We start from the raw sequence: 23,678 nt of genomic DNA, 5'->3' as shown, positions 1-23,678 counted from the left end.
AGAGTTCTGTGTTTACCGGTAAAATTCTCACCTATACAAAGTTTCTTAATTTGAGTTCTTTTGATGTTGAGTCCACCTTATATGTCAAGAAGATTTCTAGGTTCCTTACTTCAATATTTTAATGCTTATAGTTAAATATATGGTGCAACGAAATTTTCATAATTTCTTTTCGTAATATATTTGTTAGTGTAGCTTTTTAGCTTAAGTAAAAATAAACGAAAGAAAACCGAAGGAGGGAAAACTCACAATTATTTTTGTAATTTAATTAAAATTCAGTGTTTTAAGTAACGAAGTGAAAACCATTTTCAGAAACTCGAAGTATAAAACTGCTGTATGTTGATTCTTAATAAGTGTATAATATTGTTTGTTTACCAATCTTATGTGATGCAATCCCGCAGAAGTTTCATGATTTTCTATATTTACTTTAGATGATGAAGTCCTGTAAGGGCAGGATGTAAGAGTGGTACAGAATGCCATCGGGACAAGAAGATCCTCTTTTGGAGCACGGAACTTACAAGAAGTCGGGTCACAAGAATACAATCCTGCAGACCGTCAAGAAACAGGTTAGTGATCATTGTTTTTAATCTGAATGTTGTACATTAGTACATTGACGTGTCCATTGGGAGGGGGGACTCTTAAATCCACCAGAAGTGTTGGAAACCAGATTTTAAACAGAGGCAAATTAAAGTAGGCCTTCAAAAAGCATTGGAATTTTCTTTTCTTCATTGAATTGAAATAGGACTTCTGACCAATTTCTCGTTTCACTTTTGTTCTGTATAGATATCCGGTTTGTTTCCTTTAGAAGAATTTGAATTTTTCATTCACTTCACTAAGTATTTCCCTGGTCTCCAAGAGTTGAGCAACAAACGGTAAACTGATGATAATTCAAAAAGTATGCAAAGCTTGAACGAAATGTGAAAATATTTACTATACCACTTGAAAGCACACACACACAAAACTATTATACAGAATAATTACATTTAGTGATAGCAACAGTAACATAAAATCTCTTAAATTCGGACATACAAATTAAATGCAGAACATTTTCTTAATAGTGAATATGATCACCCCGAACAGCAACAGCCCTGGCAGCGATGTTTGAGAAAAATTATGATGTTAACAATAAGCTGCTTCTGTAGCAATGCCTGTTGATCACGTAAAGCAGTTCTAAGATCATGTAGGGTTTGACGAGGGGATTGGAAGCCAGCAACACGTCGGCAGAGAGCTTCCCACACCTGCTTAATGGAATTAAGGTTGGGAGAACGTGCTGGTCATTCAATTTGGACTACAGTTTCTTTTTCAAATTGATGCACGAGGTCAGCAGTGTGAGCGTGGGCATTTTCTGCTTGTAAGATGAAGGTATCTCCAGTTGTGTTAGCATACGGACTAATAGTAGGATCCAGTTTGTCATCCCTGTACCTCTGAGCTGTCAGAGTTCCATGCGCAGTACATACAGATCTGTGCGCCCACCTGAACATAATCTTCCTCATACAAGAACATTGCCTCCTGCTTAGGTATCCCTTTGCTGGATATTAGACGAAATATAACAAGTATTTGCTTCTTTCGGTAGGTAAACACGTAAAAAGTTACTCTGTGAAGCAAAACGAGACTCATCAGTGAACAGAACAGACTTCCACTGATTTTTGGTCCAGTTTACATGGCCGCGTGCCCAATTCAAACCGGTGGCAGGAAGTAAACAAGTCGACTAGCATACAGACTTTTTTTCATGAAGCCTTCGAGTGTCTATCCTTCCTGTAGCAGAAATAAGCACGGATCTAAGCTGGAGTTGCAGTCCTGTTGCTGTGTGCTCTAAAACCGCTGTCATATCTGCTATTGTGAGCCGGGACATGGGATTGAAAGAAACATTTCTCAGAATCCCCATTTCCATGAAACCTACGTAGGTGGGTTACCATCTTCACTTGGTAAACAGACTTGAAAGCCGAACGGAAATCAATTATCGCTCATATTGGCGAAAGAGTCATTTGCTTTCAAACTCCGTGGTGTATCTTGTATCTCTCACACTTTTTTCATTCTAAACTTGTTTGTTATTTATGGAAGACACTAGAAAGGTGGTGGAAAGCATAAATAAAAAGTGATAATCAGTTGTGCAATGTATGTTTTAAGTGATCAAATGTTTTATAAATGCATAGCTGTTAAATTGTTTGCTATTCATAAGCCGTGCATATACTATGTAAATCTTATGTAAAATATAATTATGTGTATACTTTCATCTCTATGCTCATTAATTATTTTTCAACTATATATTCCATAGCCAGGATAATGTGTAAAGAACTGATGAGTACAGTTGCCATCAATTACCTGATCATTGTATGAATTAGAAGTTACTTCAAATAAACATTTTGGCAATGCTAATTTTTATATTCATATATGCATATAAATGCTAATACAAATACTAAATATAAATCTGATAAGTCATATATTTACATATGCATAGAGAGAGACTCGATAGTTTAGAAGTTGTTAATGGACGTTTATTAGTATTAATGTAATGAACAAGATTTATATTAATGCATATACAAATTGTTTTTCATTGTCCATAATGATAAATCCATAAATTTCAATATGTAGCATTTACAAAAAAAGTATAGTTTCTAATGTATTTATAATTTAAAAAGTATTTTATTAATAACATAAAAATAACATACAGATTTAATGAGTATTCTTATTATTACATAAGCTGTGCTTTCCTTTTTATGCACCTTTTATGTTGTTTACAGTATGTCCCTGATTATGCAATGCACAATTTAGATCAAAAGTAATTGGTAAAAAAGTAAAGTCGCGCATATATAAACAGAATTTTAAAAAATAATCACCTTAAATTTAGTAAAAACAAATTCTATTAATATATAACAATATTTCTATACGGTATTATGCTATGGATCAATATGAAATGTAACAAATTTAGCGAAATTTTGGGGACGAAGGATTTGTAAACAAATCATCAAAAGTACAAGAATGTCCTAAAATACTATCTACTCTCAAATTTCCACGATTATAATTTTTGTAATCAGTATATAAACATTTTTAAAATGACTTAAGAGGGTTACGTTGTTAAAATACAGCATACAAATATAGTTTTTTTTTTTTTTTTTTTTTTTAATTTCTTCAATAAAAATCGGCTTCCATTGCTATCGTCCACTACGTCAAACTACAACCATCGCAATATTGGAAATTACGCGTGATCTTTCAGAAGCAGAACTTTCGTCTGATTCGTTGATCTCTGCGCGGGACACAGCTGCAAACAAAACATTTTCAGCAAAGTTTCAAAATGTCATGGGATGCTGGACATCGTTTCGGCGGCGCGACGGAACATCGCCTCCAGTCGTGTTGATTTCTCTCGGAATGTCCCGCCTAGCAGCACGCGTCGCTAGATGTAATATGGGTTTAAGGTTGCTCTTGTCATTTTTAGAAATGGTAACTCTTCTGTAAGTCATCGAGAAGTCGAACCAGTAGTCAGTACTGGGTTCCACAACCAGCTTAGGACAGAACGGTTGACGTTTAGACATTTTGCAACGTCAGACTATCCTGCTTGTAATCGGCTATAATTGTATATCGCAATTCTTCTGACAAATGTCGTCTAGAACTCATTTTTACACTGTGGTTATCTCGAATAATATGCCGTCGTTCATTGAATTGTGATTCTCTCCTAAACAGCTGATTTGGAGCTGTATCGTAGTTTTGTAAAGCGATAGCATCGCCACACTTTTGCGGAATGCTAATTGATAGATCTTGATTTTATTTCTAACATATACAAATTTCAAGCCCTGAGAACTGCTTTTAGCCAAATTACCGCAATTTTTCAGTTTGTTTCTTACTTTTGCAAGCTTTTACTATACCATTTATTATTATTTTAAACACGAATATATTAATTTTATTATACAAATTCTGTTAACAATCCCGGTTTTATGCCGCATAAAATTATCATAATTTTTATTGCTGCTTCTCATTATGCGATCATTCTTTATTGTGTTAGCCATCAGCATTTCAGATACATTTTTTTAAAAGCTACAACTGACTTCATTGTTGCATTCTTGGAATAAATCAAACCAATGATATCATTTTCAAATTATTAGTTATCATAAAAACTGCAGCCATTTGTTAGAAATATACTTTTCGTAAATTTATTGGAGACCACGTTGTTGGCATGGTGTTAGTCGCCTCACAAAATTTTATTAAAATAATATTTTAGAAATTTTAGTGCACTTTTTAAGACAATTGTGTATCTTTTAGTTTAAATTAACTAAAAAATGTTGCAGCTAAGTAAATAGAATATTTTGCTACTACTCATTTATTGAGATAAATAGAAAATCTAATAATGTCTTATTTATCTCAATAAGTGAGTAGTAGCATTACGAAAGAAAAACAAACAAAATACAAGGTTTAGTAATGTAGTAAAAATATAAGCCGTGTATTCAATCAGTCTGCAAAGTTAACACATTTATGTTAGTAGCTTTATACCATCAAAGTCGTAATTCTAAGCTTTCTTCTCAAGTAGAAAACATCTACACTCGAATCTTAATTTCGGTTGCTAAGATGGTATGATCAGAGTAACTTTATCAGATCTTTGCTAGTAAATAATCACAAGAAGAGTGACACTAAAGTTATCAGGGTATATTTACTATTAGATTTGTAGTTTGTTTTCCTTCTGCCAGTTAGAACGATCTTGAGCATGCATGGGATCAGATAATTCTGAGCAGCAAAGGCTCATTGGTAGTTCGTCACTCGTTACAAAGAAACCAGCAGTAGACTAATTTATCCGGCAATATCACATAGCTGGAAACAAGGCTTGCATAATTTATTTGACTGTATAATGTAAGAGGAAATGAGTTGTTGCGTAATTTATTTGACAATATTATTGAGCAGAAAATCAGCTGCATAATTTGTATCGGATTGTACAAGAAAGCAGAAAATGATTGTTTACGTTGTTGTAAAGTGTGATTCGAAAGATAAAATAGAAATTTCTTAGAATGAAAGCGATCATTCTGTGAAAATGATCATCTTCTTCAAATCTCCGTGTTACATATAAGTGTGTAGTTCAAAAGCTATGTATTATAATTCAAAGAACAAATTTTATTCATTCTGTCATAAACTTATCCTACAGTACAGAAAGATTCGAAAATTGAGAATGCTTGGGGATTTAGATTTCTGAATTTTGCACATGCTTGAGGTAATTTCAAATCAATGTTTTCAGAGGAATGGAATTAAGGTCCAACGCCGGGAATCTATTCTGGAAATTTTTAGAAAAGGAAACTCTTTTTATATGATGTGAATTCAAATTTTTGATTTCCCATGCTTTAGATGCGTTATGTATATTTCACTTTCCCCTTCTTTCCTTCAATATTCCATTTTTATCAGTTTAATAAAAATTTGGTAACATCGTAAAGGTTGCATATATAAAGGAAGACGCAGAACAGAAATTAATATACTACTGTATTTAGCATTGTCACATCGCGAATGATCGATTTACTTAAAAATTATGAAGCATTAGTAGCTGAAAAATAGTAGTCAGTTTATTCTATTTCAGTTCCAACAGACGGACAACCAGTGGCCTCGTGGTAAAGTCACTGAATCTCGGAACAGGTGACTGCCTGGACAATTTCGTGGCTCTACCTCTATGTAGCCTGGATGCAAACCAGTTTCCCTGAATTTCCTCCTCGAAAGCACCCACCGTTAAGGCAAATAGCTCTAGCGTGCTTACCATACTCATATAAACCAAACCATTTCAAACCAGAATTCATCGAAGCACGGACAAGTGAAACCAACGAATTCAAAAAAGTTTTTTTCTTTCAAAAAGTCTGGGTTCAAATATTGTTCAGACATTTCAGGCCTTTTCCGTTAGTTTTAAAATCAGAGTGCTCTATTCAAAACTTCAGTCTGGAACATAATAAGAAAATAAATATTTTGATAGATGGATCTCCTTTTTCGTTACGTGCGCAGTTCAGTCTTATGATCAGGATATTCTGGGAAAATATTTCTTGATTAATTTTGAGTTTATTGTCCTTGATCCGGTTCCGTGAAGTGTGATATTCTGTTGTCTCCGTGATAACATCCGAAGTTCACGAGAGGTTTATTAGCAATCGCTGTCAAAACACTCTCGTGTTCTGCTTCTCTCTCTTGTCAGAGACAATGAAGAATTCATGTTGGCCATTTATTTTCTCCAGGATGTGATGTGGTAGTAAATAAAAGGCAGGTTTTTTGTTTTAAATAAAGCAAATTTTATTTCGTGCTTAACCTTGGAATGGAGATTTCAAAAACTGAAATGTATTACTTTTTGGAAACTTATAGCAATCATAGATTATGGGACTGCTTATCAAATTAACTTTTATTATGAAATGTTATCAAAAGCAAACATAATGACTCTAAACATCTGGATTTTCTGTCATTTAAAGATATATGCAAAGTAGTCTGAAAGAATAAAAATAGATAGAAAGCGAGTGTAGTGTGAAATGTGCAAAGTTTTTGGAGGTGGCTTTTATGGAAAGAATAGGGAAATTGACTGTATGCATGCATAAAGCTAACAATAGTTTACTTTCAAAGTCTGTACAAACCGGTCGGTTTATTCTATTTTGCAGAAATTTTTGTCAATGGAAGAGGAAATTAAGGCAGAAAAATCAGTTGTCTGCTTTAAAAATTTCACAACCTTTCTCTCATCATCGTCTGGCATTCTTTCAAGGACATTTTTAAAGGAAGAATGTGAAAAAAAATTGCATGGTGATAGATCTGGGTTCGTAGGATCAAGGATCTGCCCTGTTTAACACTTTACCGACCGATCGCCTATTAATCGGCTTTTTATCGCCAACGCCTACCGACTGATAGCCTATTAATCGGCTTTTTTTCGCCAACGCCTACCGACCGATAGCCTATTAATCGGCATTTTTTCGCCAACGTCTACCGACCGATAACCTATTAATCGGCATTTTTTCGCCAACGTCTACCGACCGATAACCTATTAATCACTTTTTTCTCGAGACTACCTAAAAATAGCCTGTCAATCGGTAGCCATGGCGATAAACAATTGCCATTTGCTATATCATCTGCATTTATTATTAATATTGAGGTACATTGCTCACTTGCGTTAAGTGCGTTACTTCGTAAACTCCCACATTTTCACACCGTTTTTAAAAAATTTTCCGTTCACGATGAGCGAAAAAAATGGTACTGGAGAATTTTATTTAGACGATTTATCAGATTGTCCTGACAGTTATTCATAACAGGGAGAATCTGCGGCTGAGAGGCCGGCCGGACGTGCGTATGCTGTTGAAGCGCTAGCGGTCGGTAAAGTGTTAAGGACCTTCAATTTCTGCTTCAGGACTCTGGCAACATAAGGACGCGCACTGTCAGGCAACAGGATTACTCAGATAACTTTTACAAAGTTAGGCTAGCTCCAAATTAAGCAACTATCCTTTTAAGTCCTTTCACACCCAGTGTTATATGTGTATCTGCTGTTGACGCATTTGGCACCAACGATGCTATCAATATGTGTGTCCACAAAGATTCATACACAAATCTGAATGCCTTCATAACCACACTGCTTCACCGGAGCTTATATATCATATAGGTTTATTCTGGACATGATATACATCATGTATAAGAACTCAACGATATTAAGCAAAAGGTTTTGGCGCTATATATAATATACTATATATAAATAAGTTAAAGAGACGAACCTGCGCTGAACCAGCTAGATAATAATAAATTGATAATGTAGTCAAAGATAGGAACGTGAATTAAATATAAATTTACTTCGTAAAATTATAAAGGTCTATCTATTTCAGTCTCCGGGAAATGGTTACAAAAACCGAGAAACGCGAAGGAAGGTTACATATTAAATATGTATATGTAGGTAGATAGATGTGTGTTTCCTGATTTAAGTGGAATATCTTTTATTGATGAATGAAGGAGGATTTGATTTCTCTACTTATGACTTACTCCTTAAATATAACGAAAGCCTGTATTGCTGTGATTTGGATCTTTAGAGTAATTTGTTCCGTTTAACACAGATATCCGTATTATTAAAAAGAAATTTTCATTAAAATTTAGATACATTTTCTCCGCATAAGGTATTTTTGCTCTAAGTTTATAATAATTGGTAACAGTAATAACCTTTTTTCATTTTATTTGTTGTAATAGCTGAAAATTTGCTCCTTAGAAGTATTTAAACTATATATTGCAAGAATAGACAAGATTGTATTATGTATTAGTAAACAAGGTTTGTAACATAAGGGATCGTAAATCTCAAGAAATTTTAATCTTGATTTCTACTAAGTCTTCATAATGTGCGAAATTTCCAAAACTCGAATTCAGTTTTCAATTTATTAATTTTTGCGTGATAAAAAAAATCATAAAAACTCATTACGTAGTGCTTAACCCTTTGGCCTATAACCACGAGTCTGACTCGTGGTAAAGAATTTGTGCCATATTCAACAGCCACGAGTCTGACTCGTGATAAAGAATTTGTGTCACAAACAAAAGCTACGAGTCTGACTCGTGGTGAGGAATTTGTGCATAAAATGCCGCGTATTATTATTAGAACAAACTATTGGAGTTATTCTACATCAAATATTTTTCCTTTGATTGTAACGTCAGTATTTTTTTTTCAGTTGTTTCTGATGAAAGTGGATGATCTGTTACTTTAGTTCCTCGTAAAGCTTCGTTACGTTCACACGTTTCAAATATAATTTCGTATAAAGAATTAAAAAACTCTTATACCCATCATGCAATTATTTTTGTCAACTGATCAATTGATTATGATTACATCTAGACGTCTTTAAATTACTATGTCCTAAACGTTGTTTATTATTTCATAATTCCTTTCGTTACACTGAAATATGTATGTCATGAAAAGTATACATTTTGCGCCAGTTCGGGTACATGGCTAAACAGTTGAATGGCACTACGCGCGACCGACTTTCTTGTTTACTAGCTCGCGCAGTTGGCAGATATCGTGTAAGCCAAGGGGTTAAACAGTTATTCTATACTAAAGTAGCTCATATGTGGTGCTGTAGACACTTTTTAATGCTAACAAAATAATGCTCATGTTTGAAAAGTTTTCACGGGCGGCTGTATTATAAGTAGCATGAACTAGATGTATTAAAAATTATATGATTTAGAGATATTGTTAAAAATACTTTAAAGATATGAGTTGTTAAGAATACGTGTACCGCTTTTAAATCGCTTAGCTAATGAAGCAACGGATAGCTTAAATTCGAAAGATAAACAAAGGACTTGGACCGCTTACCTCTGAGATAATAGTTTTCCTGGCAACGTAAATGGTAATTTAAAAACCTTGTGAATTGACAACATTTTCCAGGATGTGTAGAGTATAGTGCCCTATTTACGTAGCGTAACATAAGAGATAAAGTATTGTTATGCTGTGGCAGCGAAAATTGGAGAGATGTTATAGGCATTTCTAACATCAAAACCCAACCAGCTCTCCTGGATTCCAAAGTTTGCTTTATTGTATAAATTATATACTTCAAGATTTTATCGAAAATATGGTGTTTGACTATCTACTTGTACTTAAGAATTCACTGCACAATATGCCTCATATAAAATGGTATCTGTTAAAAAGTTAGTTTTATGGAGAATCGAATTATAATTTATTGTTTTTAAGTATACGCTTCTTTCTCAATGTGCACGTCTCCATTGTGGTATAAATGCTGTTGGCGCATTTTACGCCAACGAATCTCGCCAAATTATCGCCTCCTATGATTGAGGCAACAGACTTGAAGAAGAAATCTAACCGGTCTGACGTGAGCAATTACTTGTAACCGAAGCTCACAATTAAATTGTATTTTGCTTCACTGTAAATATTTGTATATGATGTTTTTCTAAATAAAATAATTAAAAACGAAGCAGTGAAGCTGGTCCGTCGATAAAAAATAACCTTTAAGAAAAATAAGTTTAGTCATCTGGCTCCGTCGACCCTGGAGCCTACTTCAGCGGTATGGATATATTAATGAAAAGCAAAGCATCCCTAAAGGGGAAAAATAACTAGATTCGAAACTTTTGTGCAAACTGCAAATAATGATGTGGACTTAGTTGAACTTAAAGTTAAACTAAAAAACATTCAAGTTCTTCAAAAGAAAGTTGATGAACTACGAAGTGCGTGCTACGCACAAAGTGAAATGAAAGATGATGATCTGACCAAAATTAATGACGACTTAAACCAATGTGATGATCGTCTGGAAAAATTGGAGGTAAGAATTGAAATTCTCATTAATTCTTACAATAAGTTAAATTCTGCAAAAGCAGTAAATGTTACTGAAAGTAATGTAGATGAAAATTTTCAAATCAAAACTAAAATCCCAGCGTTAGTTTTGCCTGAATTTTCAGGAAAATATGAAGAATTTAGTTCATTTAAAACTCAATTTGATGATTTAATTACAAATAATGTTCAGCTGAGTCATTCACAGAAATTGTATTATCTAAGATCTTGTCTTACTAATGATGCTAAGGATTTAAGTAGTAACTTTGATAATTTTGAATCTTTGTACAATGCTTTAGAATCTCGCTATGATAATGAACGTCTGATTGTTGACATTCATGTGCAGAATATTTTAAATTTTGAAAAGATTCAATCCGAAAATGCGAAAGATATCAGAAGTATGGTTGATTGTATACAAAAGAATTTACGCGCTTTGAATGTATTAAAATATGAACAGAACAAGTTATGTGATGTTTTTCTAATAAATATTCTTCTTCAAAAACTAGATAAAGAATCTAGAAAAAATTTTGAATTATCTCACAAATCGAAAGTAGTTCCAACATTTGACGAGTTTATTAGATTTTTGGAACAGCGTGAATCAGTTTTGTTATCTATAAATAGAAATATGACACCCGGAAGTAGGGTTAATATAAACAAGAATTCCACTCCTTCCCATAAATCGAAGGTTCTTTTGACAAATGAAAATAAAAGTAAAAACTGTGTTGTGTGTAGGAGCCTTCATCCTATTTTCCTTTGCGATACATTCTTAAAGTTAAGTGTTCATGAAAGATTAAAATTAATTCGTTCACATAAACTCTGCGAATTATGTCTAAGGCAAAATCATAAGAAAAGTCAGTGTCTCTCGAAATTTAAATGCGTTTGCGGGGAAAAACACAATAAATTAATATGCATGGATAATGAAGGTCATTCGAAGACGCCTTGTCGCTCGGTGACGCCACTTAGACAAAACAAAAGTGAGCTCGATGCCGCCGCTGGAAAAGGTGACTCAGAATTGAAAGCGTTGAGTGTTTTAAGTAACAAGAATAAACAAAAAAGAAAAAGTGTACTTTTTTCTACTGCAGAGATTTATGTCCGTGACGCCAATAATCGAAGAATAAAAATCCGTGCGATTTTAGACAGCGCATCTAATATATGTGTTCTTACAGATAAAATAAGTGAATGCTTAGGAATAAAAAGGGAGAAAATTAAAATGCCTGTTACAGGTCTTAATGGATCAATTCAAAATATTAAATGGAAAGTGAATACATTTATTTCAAATGAAGAATGTACCTTTAATGAACCAGTTGAATTCTTGATTGTAAATAAGATAACAGGACTAACTCCGTGTACTACGTTAGATATTTCGAAAGTAGAAATTCCACAATTTTTAAATTTAGCTGATAAATCATTTTATGAAGCTTCAGAGGTACATGCCCTTATAAGTGCTGATTTATTTTTTAAGGTTTTGAAAAATAATACGTATAAAATAAATGATGATTTATTGTTTAAAGAGTCTGAATTCGGATGGATCGCATGCGGGAAGCTTAACGAAATACAACCTTCTTCTCAGGGACATTGTTTTCTTGTGCAAAATGACTCTCTTCAAAATACTTTAAAACTTTTCTTTGATTTAGAGGGACTTGGTATTCGCGATGATCCAGTTTTGCATGAAAAGGATCAGGCAATGGAAATTTTTAATGACACCGTTGAATTTAAAAATGGACGTTATGTAGTACAATTACCTTTTAGGAAACATTATGAAGAATTATCTGATAATTATTCCTTGGCGCGGCAGCGTTTTCTGAATTTGTGGAGAAGATTTAGTCATGATCCTGAGTTACATCAACAATATCGTGAAATTATTTGTGATTATTTAAAAGAAGGCATAATCAGCATCGTAAATCCTGATACAAAAGAAAATGCTTTAAATAAGCCTATATATTATTTGCCTCATCAGGCTGTGCGGAAAGAAAGTAGTTTAACGTCGAAAACTAGGATCGTCTTTGATGCGGGTAGTCATCAAAATAATGAACTTTCTTTAAATGACTTCCTGTGGCCAGGGGTTAACTTAAATCCAAATCTTTTGGATTTACTAATTAATTTCAGATTGAACAAAATTGCATTTTGTTCAGATGTTAAACAAGCTTTTCTGCAGATATGCCTCTCTGATGAACATAAGGATGCAGTTCGTTTTCTTTGGAGTAGTGATGATCCAAGTGTTGATAAAAGGCCCAATTTACAGATTTACCGTTTCAATCGAGTAAATTTCGGGGTCAGTTCGAGCCCATTCCTGTTAGCAGCTACTAATAGACATCATATTAAAAAATACAAGGAAGATTTTCCCGAAACAGTTGAAATTTTAGACCAGTGTTTTTATGTAGATGATCTCATTTCTGGAAGTGAGGATTTTGAAGAAGCACTTGAAGTATCTAAAAATGCCAAGAAAATTATGGAAGAGGCTGGAATGGTCCTCAGGAAAAGGATTAGCAATAATGCTGAATTAATGGAGCAATGGAAGAATGAAGAATTCGATACCTATCCTGCAGACGCTACTCTCAGCTTGGGCGCACACCAAACTAAAATCTTGGGACTTTCTTGGAAGACGCACGAAGATTATTTAACTATGGATACTAAAAATATTTTGGAATTTCTTTCTATGGACAAAAATACGAAACGCTTCTTACTTCAAGCAATAGGGAAGATATTTGATCCTTTAGGATTAATTTCGCCTTTCACCATTCGAGTTAAATGCCTCATCCAAGATCTCTGGAATGAAAAAATTCAGTGGGATGAACCTTTACCAAAGGAAATTGAAAAGGAATGGAAGAAGTGGTGTGCTGAACTTCATCACTTAGAAAATTTGAAAATACCTAGGTTGGTTAATGATTCTGCATCAAAGGAAGATACTGTTGAAATACACAGTTTTTGCGACGCAAGTAAAAAGGCATATGGCGCAGCCATATATTTGAAGGTGAAGACACTCAGTGGAATATCGGTGAAACTCCTAACTTCAAAAAGTCGTGTGGCTCCGTTAAACGGTGTAACCTTACCAAGATTAGAACTATTGGGTGCTCTAGTTGCAGCTCGTCTTAGTTCTAAGGTAAAGAGAATCGTGAATCTGAAAAGATCTTCTGTTGAATACCATTGGACAGATTCCAAGATTGCACTTTTTTGGATAAAGGGTGCAAAAACCCGATGGAAGCAATTTGTGGCAAACCGAGTGAACGAAATCACCAGCTTGACACATCTCAACTCTTGGCATCACTGTGCAGGTAAAGAAAATCCCGCCGATCTTCTCTCACGTGGAATGAATGCTGATTCCTTGGTGACAGATTCTAGATGGTGGACAGGTCCAGAATTCTTGATGCAGCCTGACAATTTCAAGAACTTGCAACCATTTATTCCTGAGATTGAAACCATCGAACAAGTCGAAAAAGAAACTTTGCGGCGAGAAAGGAAAATTCCTTTTGAAGATGAGACTTGTAAAGAGACAGCCCTGCTAAATGACAACTCTCAACATTTTATTGTGGACGACCTCTTAGAACTTTCAAACAATTATTATAAAATTAACCATGTTTTGTCTTATATTTTCAGGTTTATTTCCAATTGCAGGAATAAGGTAAAAAACACAGGACCACTGTCAGTGGAGGAGGTAAGAGAAGCTGAAGAAGTGTTGATTAAGCATGAACAACGAGTTCTCCTTGAAGGAAAGAAACTGCCAAGTAATATTTCGAATTTATTTCCGTTTTTTGATGACAAAGGAATAGTACGTGTAGGAGGAAGGCTGAAGAATGCTTCAGTGCCATATTCTCAAAGACATCCTCCTATTTTACCTAAGGGTTCAAGATTAAGTAAAATTTATTTTGAAAGTTTACACAGGAAATTATTTCATGTTGGACCACAAGGTCTGCTAAATGCAGTGCGCTTGAAATTTTGGCCTTTAGGTGGCCGTAGTCTCGCACGTAAAACAGTACATCAATGTGTAACGTGCTTTAAATGTAAGCCCACTCTTTCTTCACAAATTATGGGTAATTTGCCTAGTGAAAGAGTTAATGTTTCAGCTCCATTTTCTATTACAGGTATTGATTTATGTGGCCCTTATTTAGTGAAATTTAAAAATCAACGTAAAGGTATTCTGAATAAATTGTATATTTGTATTTTTATATGTTTCGCAACAAAAGCCATCCATCTTGAGACATTAACAGATTTGACTTCTGATGCTTTAATTGCAACACTCAAACGTTTTACAAGTAGACGTGGCAAATGTTTCAAAATTTATACTGACAATGCTACTAACTTTGTTGGAGCGAATTCAAAATTGAAAAAGTTTTATAAACTCATTAATTTCCCAGACAAAGAATTAGTTAATCATTTTTCGCAAGAAAATATAGATTGGAATTTTATTCCACCCAAATCGCCTCACTTCGGTGGACTTTGGGAAGCTGGGATAAAATCGATGAAGTACCATCTTAAACGTACGATTGGCAATTTTCATTTCACTTACGAAGAATTCGAAACGATTGTCATTCAGATAGAAGGAATATTAAATTCGCGACCGCTTACTCCTCTTTCTAGTGATTCAGAAAGTTTCGAAGTTCTGACGCCAGGTCATTTCTTGATAGGGCGACCTATAACAGCAATTTCTGAACCGTTTTTAACGGATTTAAAGGAAAACCGCTTAAGTCGTTGGCAAAAAACTACAAAAACTATACAACTTATTTGGAAAAGATGGAAGTCTGATTACTTGAATACTTTACAATCTAGATCAAAATGGATGGTTGAAAAAAATGATCTCATGATCGGCCAAATGGTTTTGATTAAAGAAGATTTTCTGCCAATTAACAATTGGCTTTTAGGGCGAATAACATCATTGTACCACGGTTCTGATGGAAAAGTCCGTGTTGTAAAAGTTCGTACCAAAACACGGGACTTTAAAAGGACAATTAATAAAATAGCTGTATTGCCTATTGAAGTTTAGCAAGTTGTGAATTATGTTACTCAGTTGTTAGTAATTATATTTAAAATTATTTTTCTCAATAATTTTGTATTCATGTTTTGTTCACTTATTTTATGTTTTTCTATACATATTTTATTGTTTACATGAATAACTGAAACTTTAATACTGGTATTTCATAATTAAATTTATTTTAAGTTCTTGCATGTGAACATAGCAAGGCCGGGCGGGATGTTGGCGCATTTTACGCCAACGAATCTCGCCAAATTATCGCCTCCTATGATTGAGGCAACAGACTTGAAGAAGAAATCTAACCGGTCTGACGTGAGCAATTACTTGTAACCGAAGCTCACAATTAAATTGTATTTTGCTTCACTGTAAATATTTGTATATGATGTTTTTCTAAATAAAATAATTATAAAAACGAAGCAGTGAAGCTGGTCCGTCGATAAAAAATAACCTTTAAGAAAAATAAGTTTATTCAAATGCGATACGTGAAATGATGAGTCTGTAAATGGAAGAATTTAATTTCTAAGATAATATCAGAACCCGAGATTGTTCACTTCCATTTATTATTTATTTTTAACTCAAATGGTTGTTTTTAGTGAACATTCAAACTTTATCTTCTAAATTTAAATGGTATTGAAATTTTATGGCAAAATAGTTACATGTATTTATAATCAGATTGAATTAAAGTGTAAACTTCTACACTTAATTTTTTTTAAGTTATATTTGAATTAGAATTTAGTATTCTTCGTTCAACGATTAGCATATCCAGATAGTGGTAGGCATTTAATATAGTTTTTGAGACGCATTAATTATAGTTGAATTTATTTTTTCATCTCTTAATAGTATTTTATTTATTAATTTAGATTAGAATTAAAGAAATAATAAATATTGTATTATGAGAGCATATCGCGAGGTTATCATTCCTACCGGTTCAGTTGCACATTGTTTAGAATTTCAGCACTCGAAGGTGAAAATATATAGATGAAGATTATGCAGAATATCCTCACTAGTTTGATGTGGTACATTAATTATAAATTTAAAGTATTAAGAATAATGTCTCCTAAAAATAGACAGTTAAAATGGATGGAAAGTTTCAGCTGAAGAAAACTGTATTTCGAAGGTAAATTACTCAAAACTGGGAGTAAAACTTTCATTTCTGGGTGGAATTTCACACAAAGCATTTTTTGTGGACTTAGAGCAAAAAGCAGAGTGCATTTGAGGAAGATGCAAAAGAAAGTTTTTTTTTCTCTCAGAGACATTAGGTATTTTTGATACAGGAGACGTGAAAAATGAGTAATGCCCTCACCTTCTCGAATACGCACCGAGCGTGCTGACCATTACACCACGAAGGCATGGTAAGAAGGCGGGAGAAATACCCTATATACTCCCGCTTTTGAAGGGCGACTGCGGATTAGGGAACCCAATCGCCAAATCCTGGTGGTGGAGAAGCATCATCACCACCTTTTTTTAGTTCGGACGCCACTGTAGAAACATTAAGATATTTTTTAGAAGCAGGAGAGATTAAAAATGAGCAATGCCCTCGCCGGGAATCGAACCACGGTCCCGAACACGCACCAAGCGTGCTGATCACATCACCACGAAGGCATGCTAAGAAGGCGGGAGGAATAGCCTATAATCTTCGTAATTAGTAATTAATTGGTTCTGCAGTATGAAAATGAAAATTTATGAAAGGATTTTGGGAAACAAGATATTTCACAAAATATTTCGACTGTTCTACGCCGATATATCAGATTTGTTTAATCCTTTAAGCAGTGAGCGATTAGGTGTGTTTTAGTGCGTAATTATGCAAGAACGATTGTCTGAAAAGAATGCCTTTAGGGTGGGGGTGTGGAACTGATTGTCTGCTTCTTTCGTTGCCTAAAACTCATCGTACAATGACATTCGCATTGAAAGAATAATAAAAAAGGCTTCTAACTAATACTAAAATGGAGGGGGGGAACTTTTTTTTCTGTGCTGATAAATAACTCCCATATAATAAACTGATAAATCTCACAAATGGGTTTTAACATGTCTGCCTACATTTTTAAGGAACTCTAACGAATCAGTTAGATTTAACCGTGTTCAATATCATAAAATGCTCTAAACTGTGAAATAACTCACATTTATTGAATTTATATGATTGAGAGAAACATTAACTTCCGTAAAAACTTAATTATCTAAATCAAAATCAGCCGGATAGCTTTTATTGTTGTAGTCAGTTAAACAAGCAAATTGAACAGGAACTTAGACAACTGCTCCTTTTGTTATATTATGTCTCGGGATGTGTGACTGATTGCTCGACTTTTGGTTTGTAATACACGTTTGGCCGGATCTGTATCCCATGTGATCTATGAACTCTTTCTATAAGCTGGTTGACACCCATCATTGTCCTGTTCAGAGAACTGTCCATTGTTTGGTCGCATAAGATCACTGACCTGCTGCCATTATCCGGATAACTGTTATGTGTCCTTCGAGTGTCTTTTTCTCTTCTGTCTTGTACGTTCTTTTCGGAGGATGAAATGAGACATGTATGTATGGTAAGATAATATCGATTTTGTTGAGAATATTTGCCCCTTTTTTTAATTTCGCAACATATTATTATTGTTACTATAGCTTAATTTCATATTCCCAAAGAATGCAATAAATAAGGCGTATATTACAATCTTTAAGTATTTGCATATTGCCTATTTACAGGAAATACTAATAGCATTTGTTGGCTTATGAACTGTGTAATTGGAATACTCGGATGATTACCTTCATATGCTTGTAACGGCTATAAATATATTCTTCCATAAATCTAAAATATTGTTTTGTATAACTAAGACATAATTTTCAGTCTTTTATTTTTTCCGCTCTAGTTCTTCCTCTTTTGCTTTGCAAGTCCTCCGCAAAATCCGCTGTATCAGACTTTCTTCTTCCTTACCTTGTGCTTGTGATTGGAAGCACGTCCGGTTAGCAAACGGAAGGTTAAGAGTTCGAATCCCGGCGAGGTCACTGGACATTTTTCATGCTTTCTGCTTCGTCAAACCTAATGACTGTGCATGTGGCACCTGTATAAAAATGCAGTGCAGGATAATTCGTCTCATCTGGATTTGTGATTGGGTCTCCTCTTCCCCAGTCGCTCTTTAAGAAAGTAGGAAGTGTAAGGTATTTTCTTCCTCCTTACCGAGTGCCTTTGTGGTGCAGTTGGAAGTATATCCAGCTAGTAACTGGGAATTTCAGAATTCGAATCCTGGGGTGAGGTCATTACGTATTTCTCTTGTTCCTGCTACGGTACTACCTAATTGCTCCCTAGAATGAGTGTGCTTCTTCAGTGTTTTTCTATGATTTCTATATGAGATCAACAGTGATTCGTTCTGACAACACCATTGCTGTGGGCGATTCGAATATGCGAAATTTTGTAAACTGCAAGCAGTTTTAGCAAAGCAGTTGTTTGTAATCTGCAGACAATCTGATTCATAGCTTGTAAATTATTGGAGACAGTGTCTGTTTAGATTCATATTATTTAATTTTATGAAAATTTTAAACTGTGAAACTTTATTCCATGTTCTCTGGCGTATTCACTACTATGAAATATTTTTCGCTAAATTTTAAACCTAATGCGAAACCCTATTTCATGCTCCGTGGAGTATTCACTGCTATGAAATATTTTTCGCTAGAGCTTGCACACTGGCATCTATTATACAACATTACTCACTGTTAAAATGGGAAATTCGTAAGGGTTCTCCAGTTACGGATGCTCAAAATTTTACACTTGTGTTATCTCATTATGTAAATTATTATATCAGGTGTTGAATTTTTATGTAAATACTAAGAATTTGTACCCAATATTATCTCGCTGCAGTAATTGCACTTTGTTTGTGTAAGAGTAATTTGACTTTGATACATTGACACTGTAAGGTGGATAATTCTTCTGCCTGTGCACCTTAATTCATCTAAAGCCACTCCATTTTACTTTAATTATTAAAATGTAAACTTTTGCACGTATTTGAAAAGCGAGCAGTTATCAACGGTTTTCATGTTTTCCCATCCCAGAATTAAATTTCTGTAGTAAAATAAGATTGTAAACAAACCGTAATCCTTAAACAACAATGGACAATGTCTTTGTTGTTTAATGTAGCTTTTTCTAAACGTTGTGGGTCATTTTTATAAAAATTGTTTGCAGTTCATTATAAGTGAAATTAAGTATGCAATCATGTGTACTCCACATGTGGATTTTCTATGTTAGGTAATGTGTAAGATGTGCTAGCAAGACTTCAATACATATACGTAAAATGGAAATAGTTTTGTATCATATTAACCAAAGCCCTCTGATAATTGTTTTAAGCATTTATTTATGCTAAAAATGATTGATCGCATGTGAAGGAAAATGAATTAACATTTAGCCTTTTTTTCACTCATGTTGACTTCGAGCAGCAAACTATACTGCTGACCATTGTAACTGCTACACCAGGAGGTAAAGCAAAGAGCAGAACCTTATTTATTGTACATTATACAAAATAATGGGAGGAAGGCATGTGATTTGGGATGCACATTGTGTACAGTTCAGGACACAGAGCTGCCGTCTGTGGCACTCACAACGTTTATGATGCGGGTACTTCATTCCATGCAACTTCAACTCGGTGTCAGAGTTCATCAATCCTAGTAGCATGCCAGTCGGTCGACAGTTCATGACCAGATATTCTCAGTGGGTGAAAGATGCAGAGAACGCGTCTCGATACACGCTTGACTGCTGGCCACGGCAACAGTCAAGCGTGTATCGAGGAAGGTCAAGACAGCACGGATAATATGCGGTCGTGCATGTTGAAAAATGATGTCACACAGGCTTCGAAGATAGGGCACAACCACGGGCCGTAACACGTCAGAAATGTCAGCGCGGCTGTCCACATTATCGGCTCTGCAAACAAGAGGGTAACCCGAATGTGTACCCAGTGGCAAAAATGTAATATTGTGATCCAAAAATATGTGCTGCATGTATATATGGGAAACCGAAATAAGATGATTCTGTGATTGAATGTGTGTGCGGAAATGGCGCGTTGAGGTAGTATAGGGCGCTGCTGAGCGATAAATAAAAGTATTCTGTTAGCATAAATCGTCATTTCGCATGCGGATTTCGAGCGTTTTGCATCGCTACGCGGAGTTCGCTGATTTGCATTTTATCTGTGGGGCTGCAGCCGTAACTTGAATCAAAGGTGGTTCTCGAAATCCTTCTGTTTAACCTGCTACGAGTAGCTATTCCATTCACTTGATCCTTCCGACATGTGGTGAAATTTCATTAGAAAACTTGGCCAAAATGTTTCAGTTAGCATCTGGAAGTAATACTCGTATCTCTCATTGAGAAATATTATAGCCGAGTTGCAGCACATAAGCCAATGATAATTAAGCTTGAACGCACGCTACCATTTACAGTAGTGCAAAAGATGTCGCCTTTAGATGCTAGAGCAGTAGAAGAACACCGTATGTAGCGATTGATCACGTGACATGTTGTGGCATTCCGATGGATGTTTGTGGACCTGGTAAATGCCAGATGAGCATTACGTATGAGGTTGCATTTTCCCTAGTGTGAAAGAGAATTACGGGGTGGCCCCTATTTTTTCTTGGCTTGATGCACAAGGTTTTTGTGTCTCGAACCTGGAATATCGAAGCCTATGAGGCAATATTAGACAATTCTGTGTTGTTCACACTACAGGAACAGTTTAGAATTAACTCTCATCATTTTCAATAGGACAACTCGTCAATTCATGAAGTACCGCAGCCAGGTAATTTCAGGAAATGGGTATAAATGAACTCGACCTACTAGTGCAAAGCTATAATCTGAATCTATTCGAACATGCCTGGGTTGAGTCAGACTGCCAGTTGAGAGCCAGATCAAGCCGTTCTCAAACTACTGCAGAACTGTTTATTTTGCAGTAGGTATGGAAAAAAATTTTTTCAGACATCTACCGAAGGCCTTTAGAAAGGTAAAGATTGATTTTTAAAAGGTAGAGATTGTGAACGGATAAACATTGCTAAGAGTGGGATGCTTCTTAGAATCGCAGGTTTCTTCAAATTACTTTTTTTTTTTTTTTTTTTTGAGTGGAATTAAGTTTTCTCAGTTATGAACTTGAATAAATATATTGTTATTTTTAATAAACTGAAATCTGTGATTAGAAAAATACTTATCTTATGTACTCGATGATCGTTGTGTTTCATTCATTTCATTTTCTTAGAATCAAACTTTCTTTCGCCCCCCGTTGTGTTGTAACTGTAGTGAAGAGGCTTATCATAAAATCGGTGTCATCTTCATGCTGAAAAAGTAGTATGCATTTAAATCTGAAAATATGAAATTTGAGCTGTGTTTCATCAACATAATGCGTATAAAGTATCTAAAATCTAATGTTTCTGTTGTGCTTAATTCATTTAATCATCAAAAATAATATATAGCTCTAAAGCAAAGAAAGAGGGTTTTGTGTTGCTAATAAAAAAACCGAACTCCTAAAACCTCTGCTTGTGCTGTGATTTATTTATCGGCTACCGTCATTAATGTATATTATTTTTTGCACGAATTTTATAAAATTTATTTCAAGCGCTGTATACAATAACCATCCAGTGCAATCTAGGAAAAAGAAAGATAATCTTACTCGCATGTATTTCGGGAAACTGGCCGCTGAAAAATTAATTAAAACGACTCTTTTTTTTTTTTTTTTTTTATTAATATTATTCAAAAGCCGACGAAGGTAGGTACATTTTTTAAAACCAAGATTTCAGTTAATTTGCTGCTTGTATAGAGTTTCTTTCGGGGATAAAATGATTTAGAAATATTTAGGCTTATAAAAATTTATTTCTTCATTCTAAAAAGCGAACTTACTGTCTTAGAAAATTCGCTACTTTTAATAACCGTGTAATGTTTCACTAGGTGGGTTAGATATAAGTACTGTTCAGTTATCAAACACAGCTGTGCAGTAAATTAGATCAGCCAGTGAACTATTTTAATTGCAAATTTATGAAAATTCGGAGTTCTGTTTTTATGAAAGAAGTGTTTGTTGAGGGGGAGCAGGACAGATTAATTATTTTCAGAATAATTCATGCGTTTGAGTTTTAATGGAAAAACTTTCGCCTATCTCATTCACTGCAGGTTTCAGTAGCAGTTCGTGCTTTAATTATAGATCTTAATAAAACGTATATATGGCACTTTAACTCACAACTCTCTGACACTAAAACACTGTTTGCTGTGAACACGAAATTTGTGAAGTTAATTTTATATTTTCGCTCTTTCCAGAAGATGTATTTGATCTAAGGCTTCGGATTATATAGATTAGGGCAAAACAACGTAATACCGTAAACATCGTAGGGAACTTCTGGTCAATTACCGAGTCTTTGGATTTAAAATAATCGAAACACTCCGAAACTGCATTAGGCCTACTAGTGGGCGATCGAATAATACCACTGAACACAAATATTTCGGACTGTGTTCAAATATCGGCCAGGAGGTTGGCTGCATAGAATGTTCGTGGATATCCTCTGTAAAAAGGTTATTTGCCTGCATTTAATCGAATACGACAGAGCATATTTTAAAGTATTCAGATACCTTAGGCTTTGCTTAAGGACATGCAATCCTCCTTGAAGGACTTTTTGAAGAAAACTGGCTTGTCCTGTCGTTACGTGTGGGGAAAATCAGAAAAACTTAAATGTACCATACTCGTTCACCGGAATATAAATTCGGGTCGAACTCCCAGTGATCAGTGGTTGTACCGCTTTGCCGGTTGCTCTCATCTGCTAGGGAAAACCTTAGTATGACGGGAAGATAGTTAAAGTCATTCTTTTCCATGTGCTTTTGAGGTGTAGTTGTCAGTGTTTCTAGAATCCGAATACGAATGCTCGATTCTCGGCGAGGTTGCAGTTGAATATTATAAAGAAATTCCGCTCCAACGAAAACTTTTAATATCTCTACAAACACGCATTTGAAATTACTGGTAAAAGAAATATTCGTTGGAATACAATCTTTACCTCCCTTTAGAAGCGGTGGATATGACAGTTAAGTATGAAACTACTTATCATTAAATACTGCTCCCCCCCACGCATTTTAAAATGATTAAAAAAGGGCCGAACTGTTTATTTAATAAATTAGATTTTAGAAAGTTCTGAAGTCTTGCGCTCTAGCTTATTAAGTAATCGGAACGCATTCATTGCAGATTTAGTGCATAATATCATTTTTAGCAGTTCAAATTCTCGATCATTAATACTGCTTATTTAATTGATCAATTTAATGTGGAAAAAATGCTTTTTAACTGTTTGAAGATTTATTGTTACTTGAGGTTAATGACTGAAGTATTATTCAAATGATATTTACAGGCTTTAATTTGTACCTAATATATATGTTACGGTGAAACACCGAAATCTGGAGAATGTCGACTTTCACCGGTGAATGTCAACATTCACATAGTCGCTTGGTGTATGTCCGAAATATTTTCCAAATACTCTTATTTCTGACTTACACCGGTGAATGTC

The 23,678-nt window shown here is 34.6% G+C and overlaps 1 protein-coding gene across 10 annotated transcripts in view; it reads left to right on the top strand.

Annotated features, from left to right (window-relative positions):
• Window positions 1-23,678, top strand: part of p120ctn (adherens junction protein p120) — a 443,159-nt gene that overhangs the window by 233,909 nt on the left and 185,572 nt on the right. For all 10 annotated transcript variants that reach the window (XM_085808405.1, XM_085808404.1, XM_085808403.1 and 7 more), the window contains one exon: window positions 429-563. In XM_085808405.1, the coding sequence (XP_085664531.1) occupies window positions 471-563 (93 nt within the window). In that variant the 5' untranslated portion in view covers window positions 429-470. The remainder of the gene's footprint in view (window positions 1-428; window positions 564-23,678) is intronic.

Source organism: Stegodyphus dumicola, chromosome X1, assembly GCF_044657685.1.
Source record: "Stegodyphus dumicola isolate Sdum_Otavi_A_Nest chromosome X1, ASM4465768v1".
NCBI classification, from domain to species: Eukaryota; Metazoa; Arthropoda; class Arachnida; order Araneae; family Eresidae; genus Stegodyphus; species Stegodyphus dumicola.
Note: the sequence above shows the minus strand (reverse complement) of the source record. Positions and strands in the feature narration are given on the sequence as shown.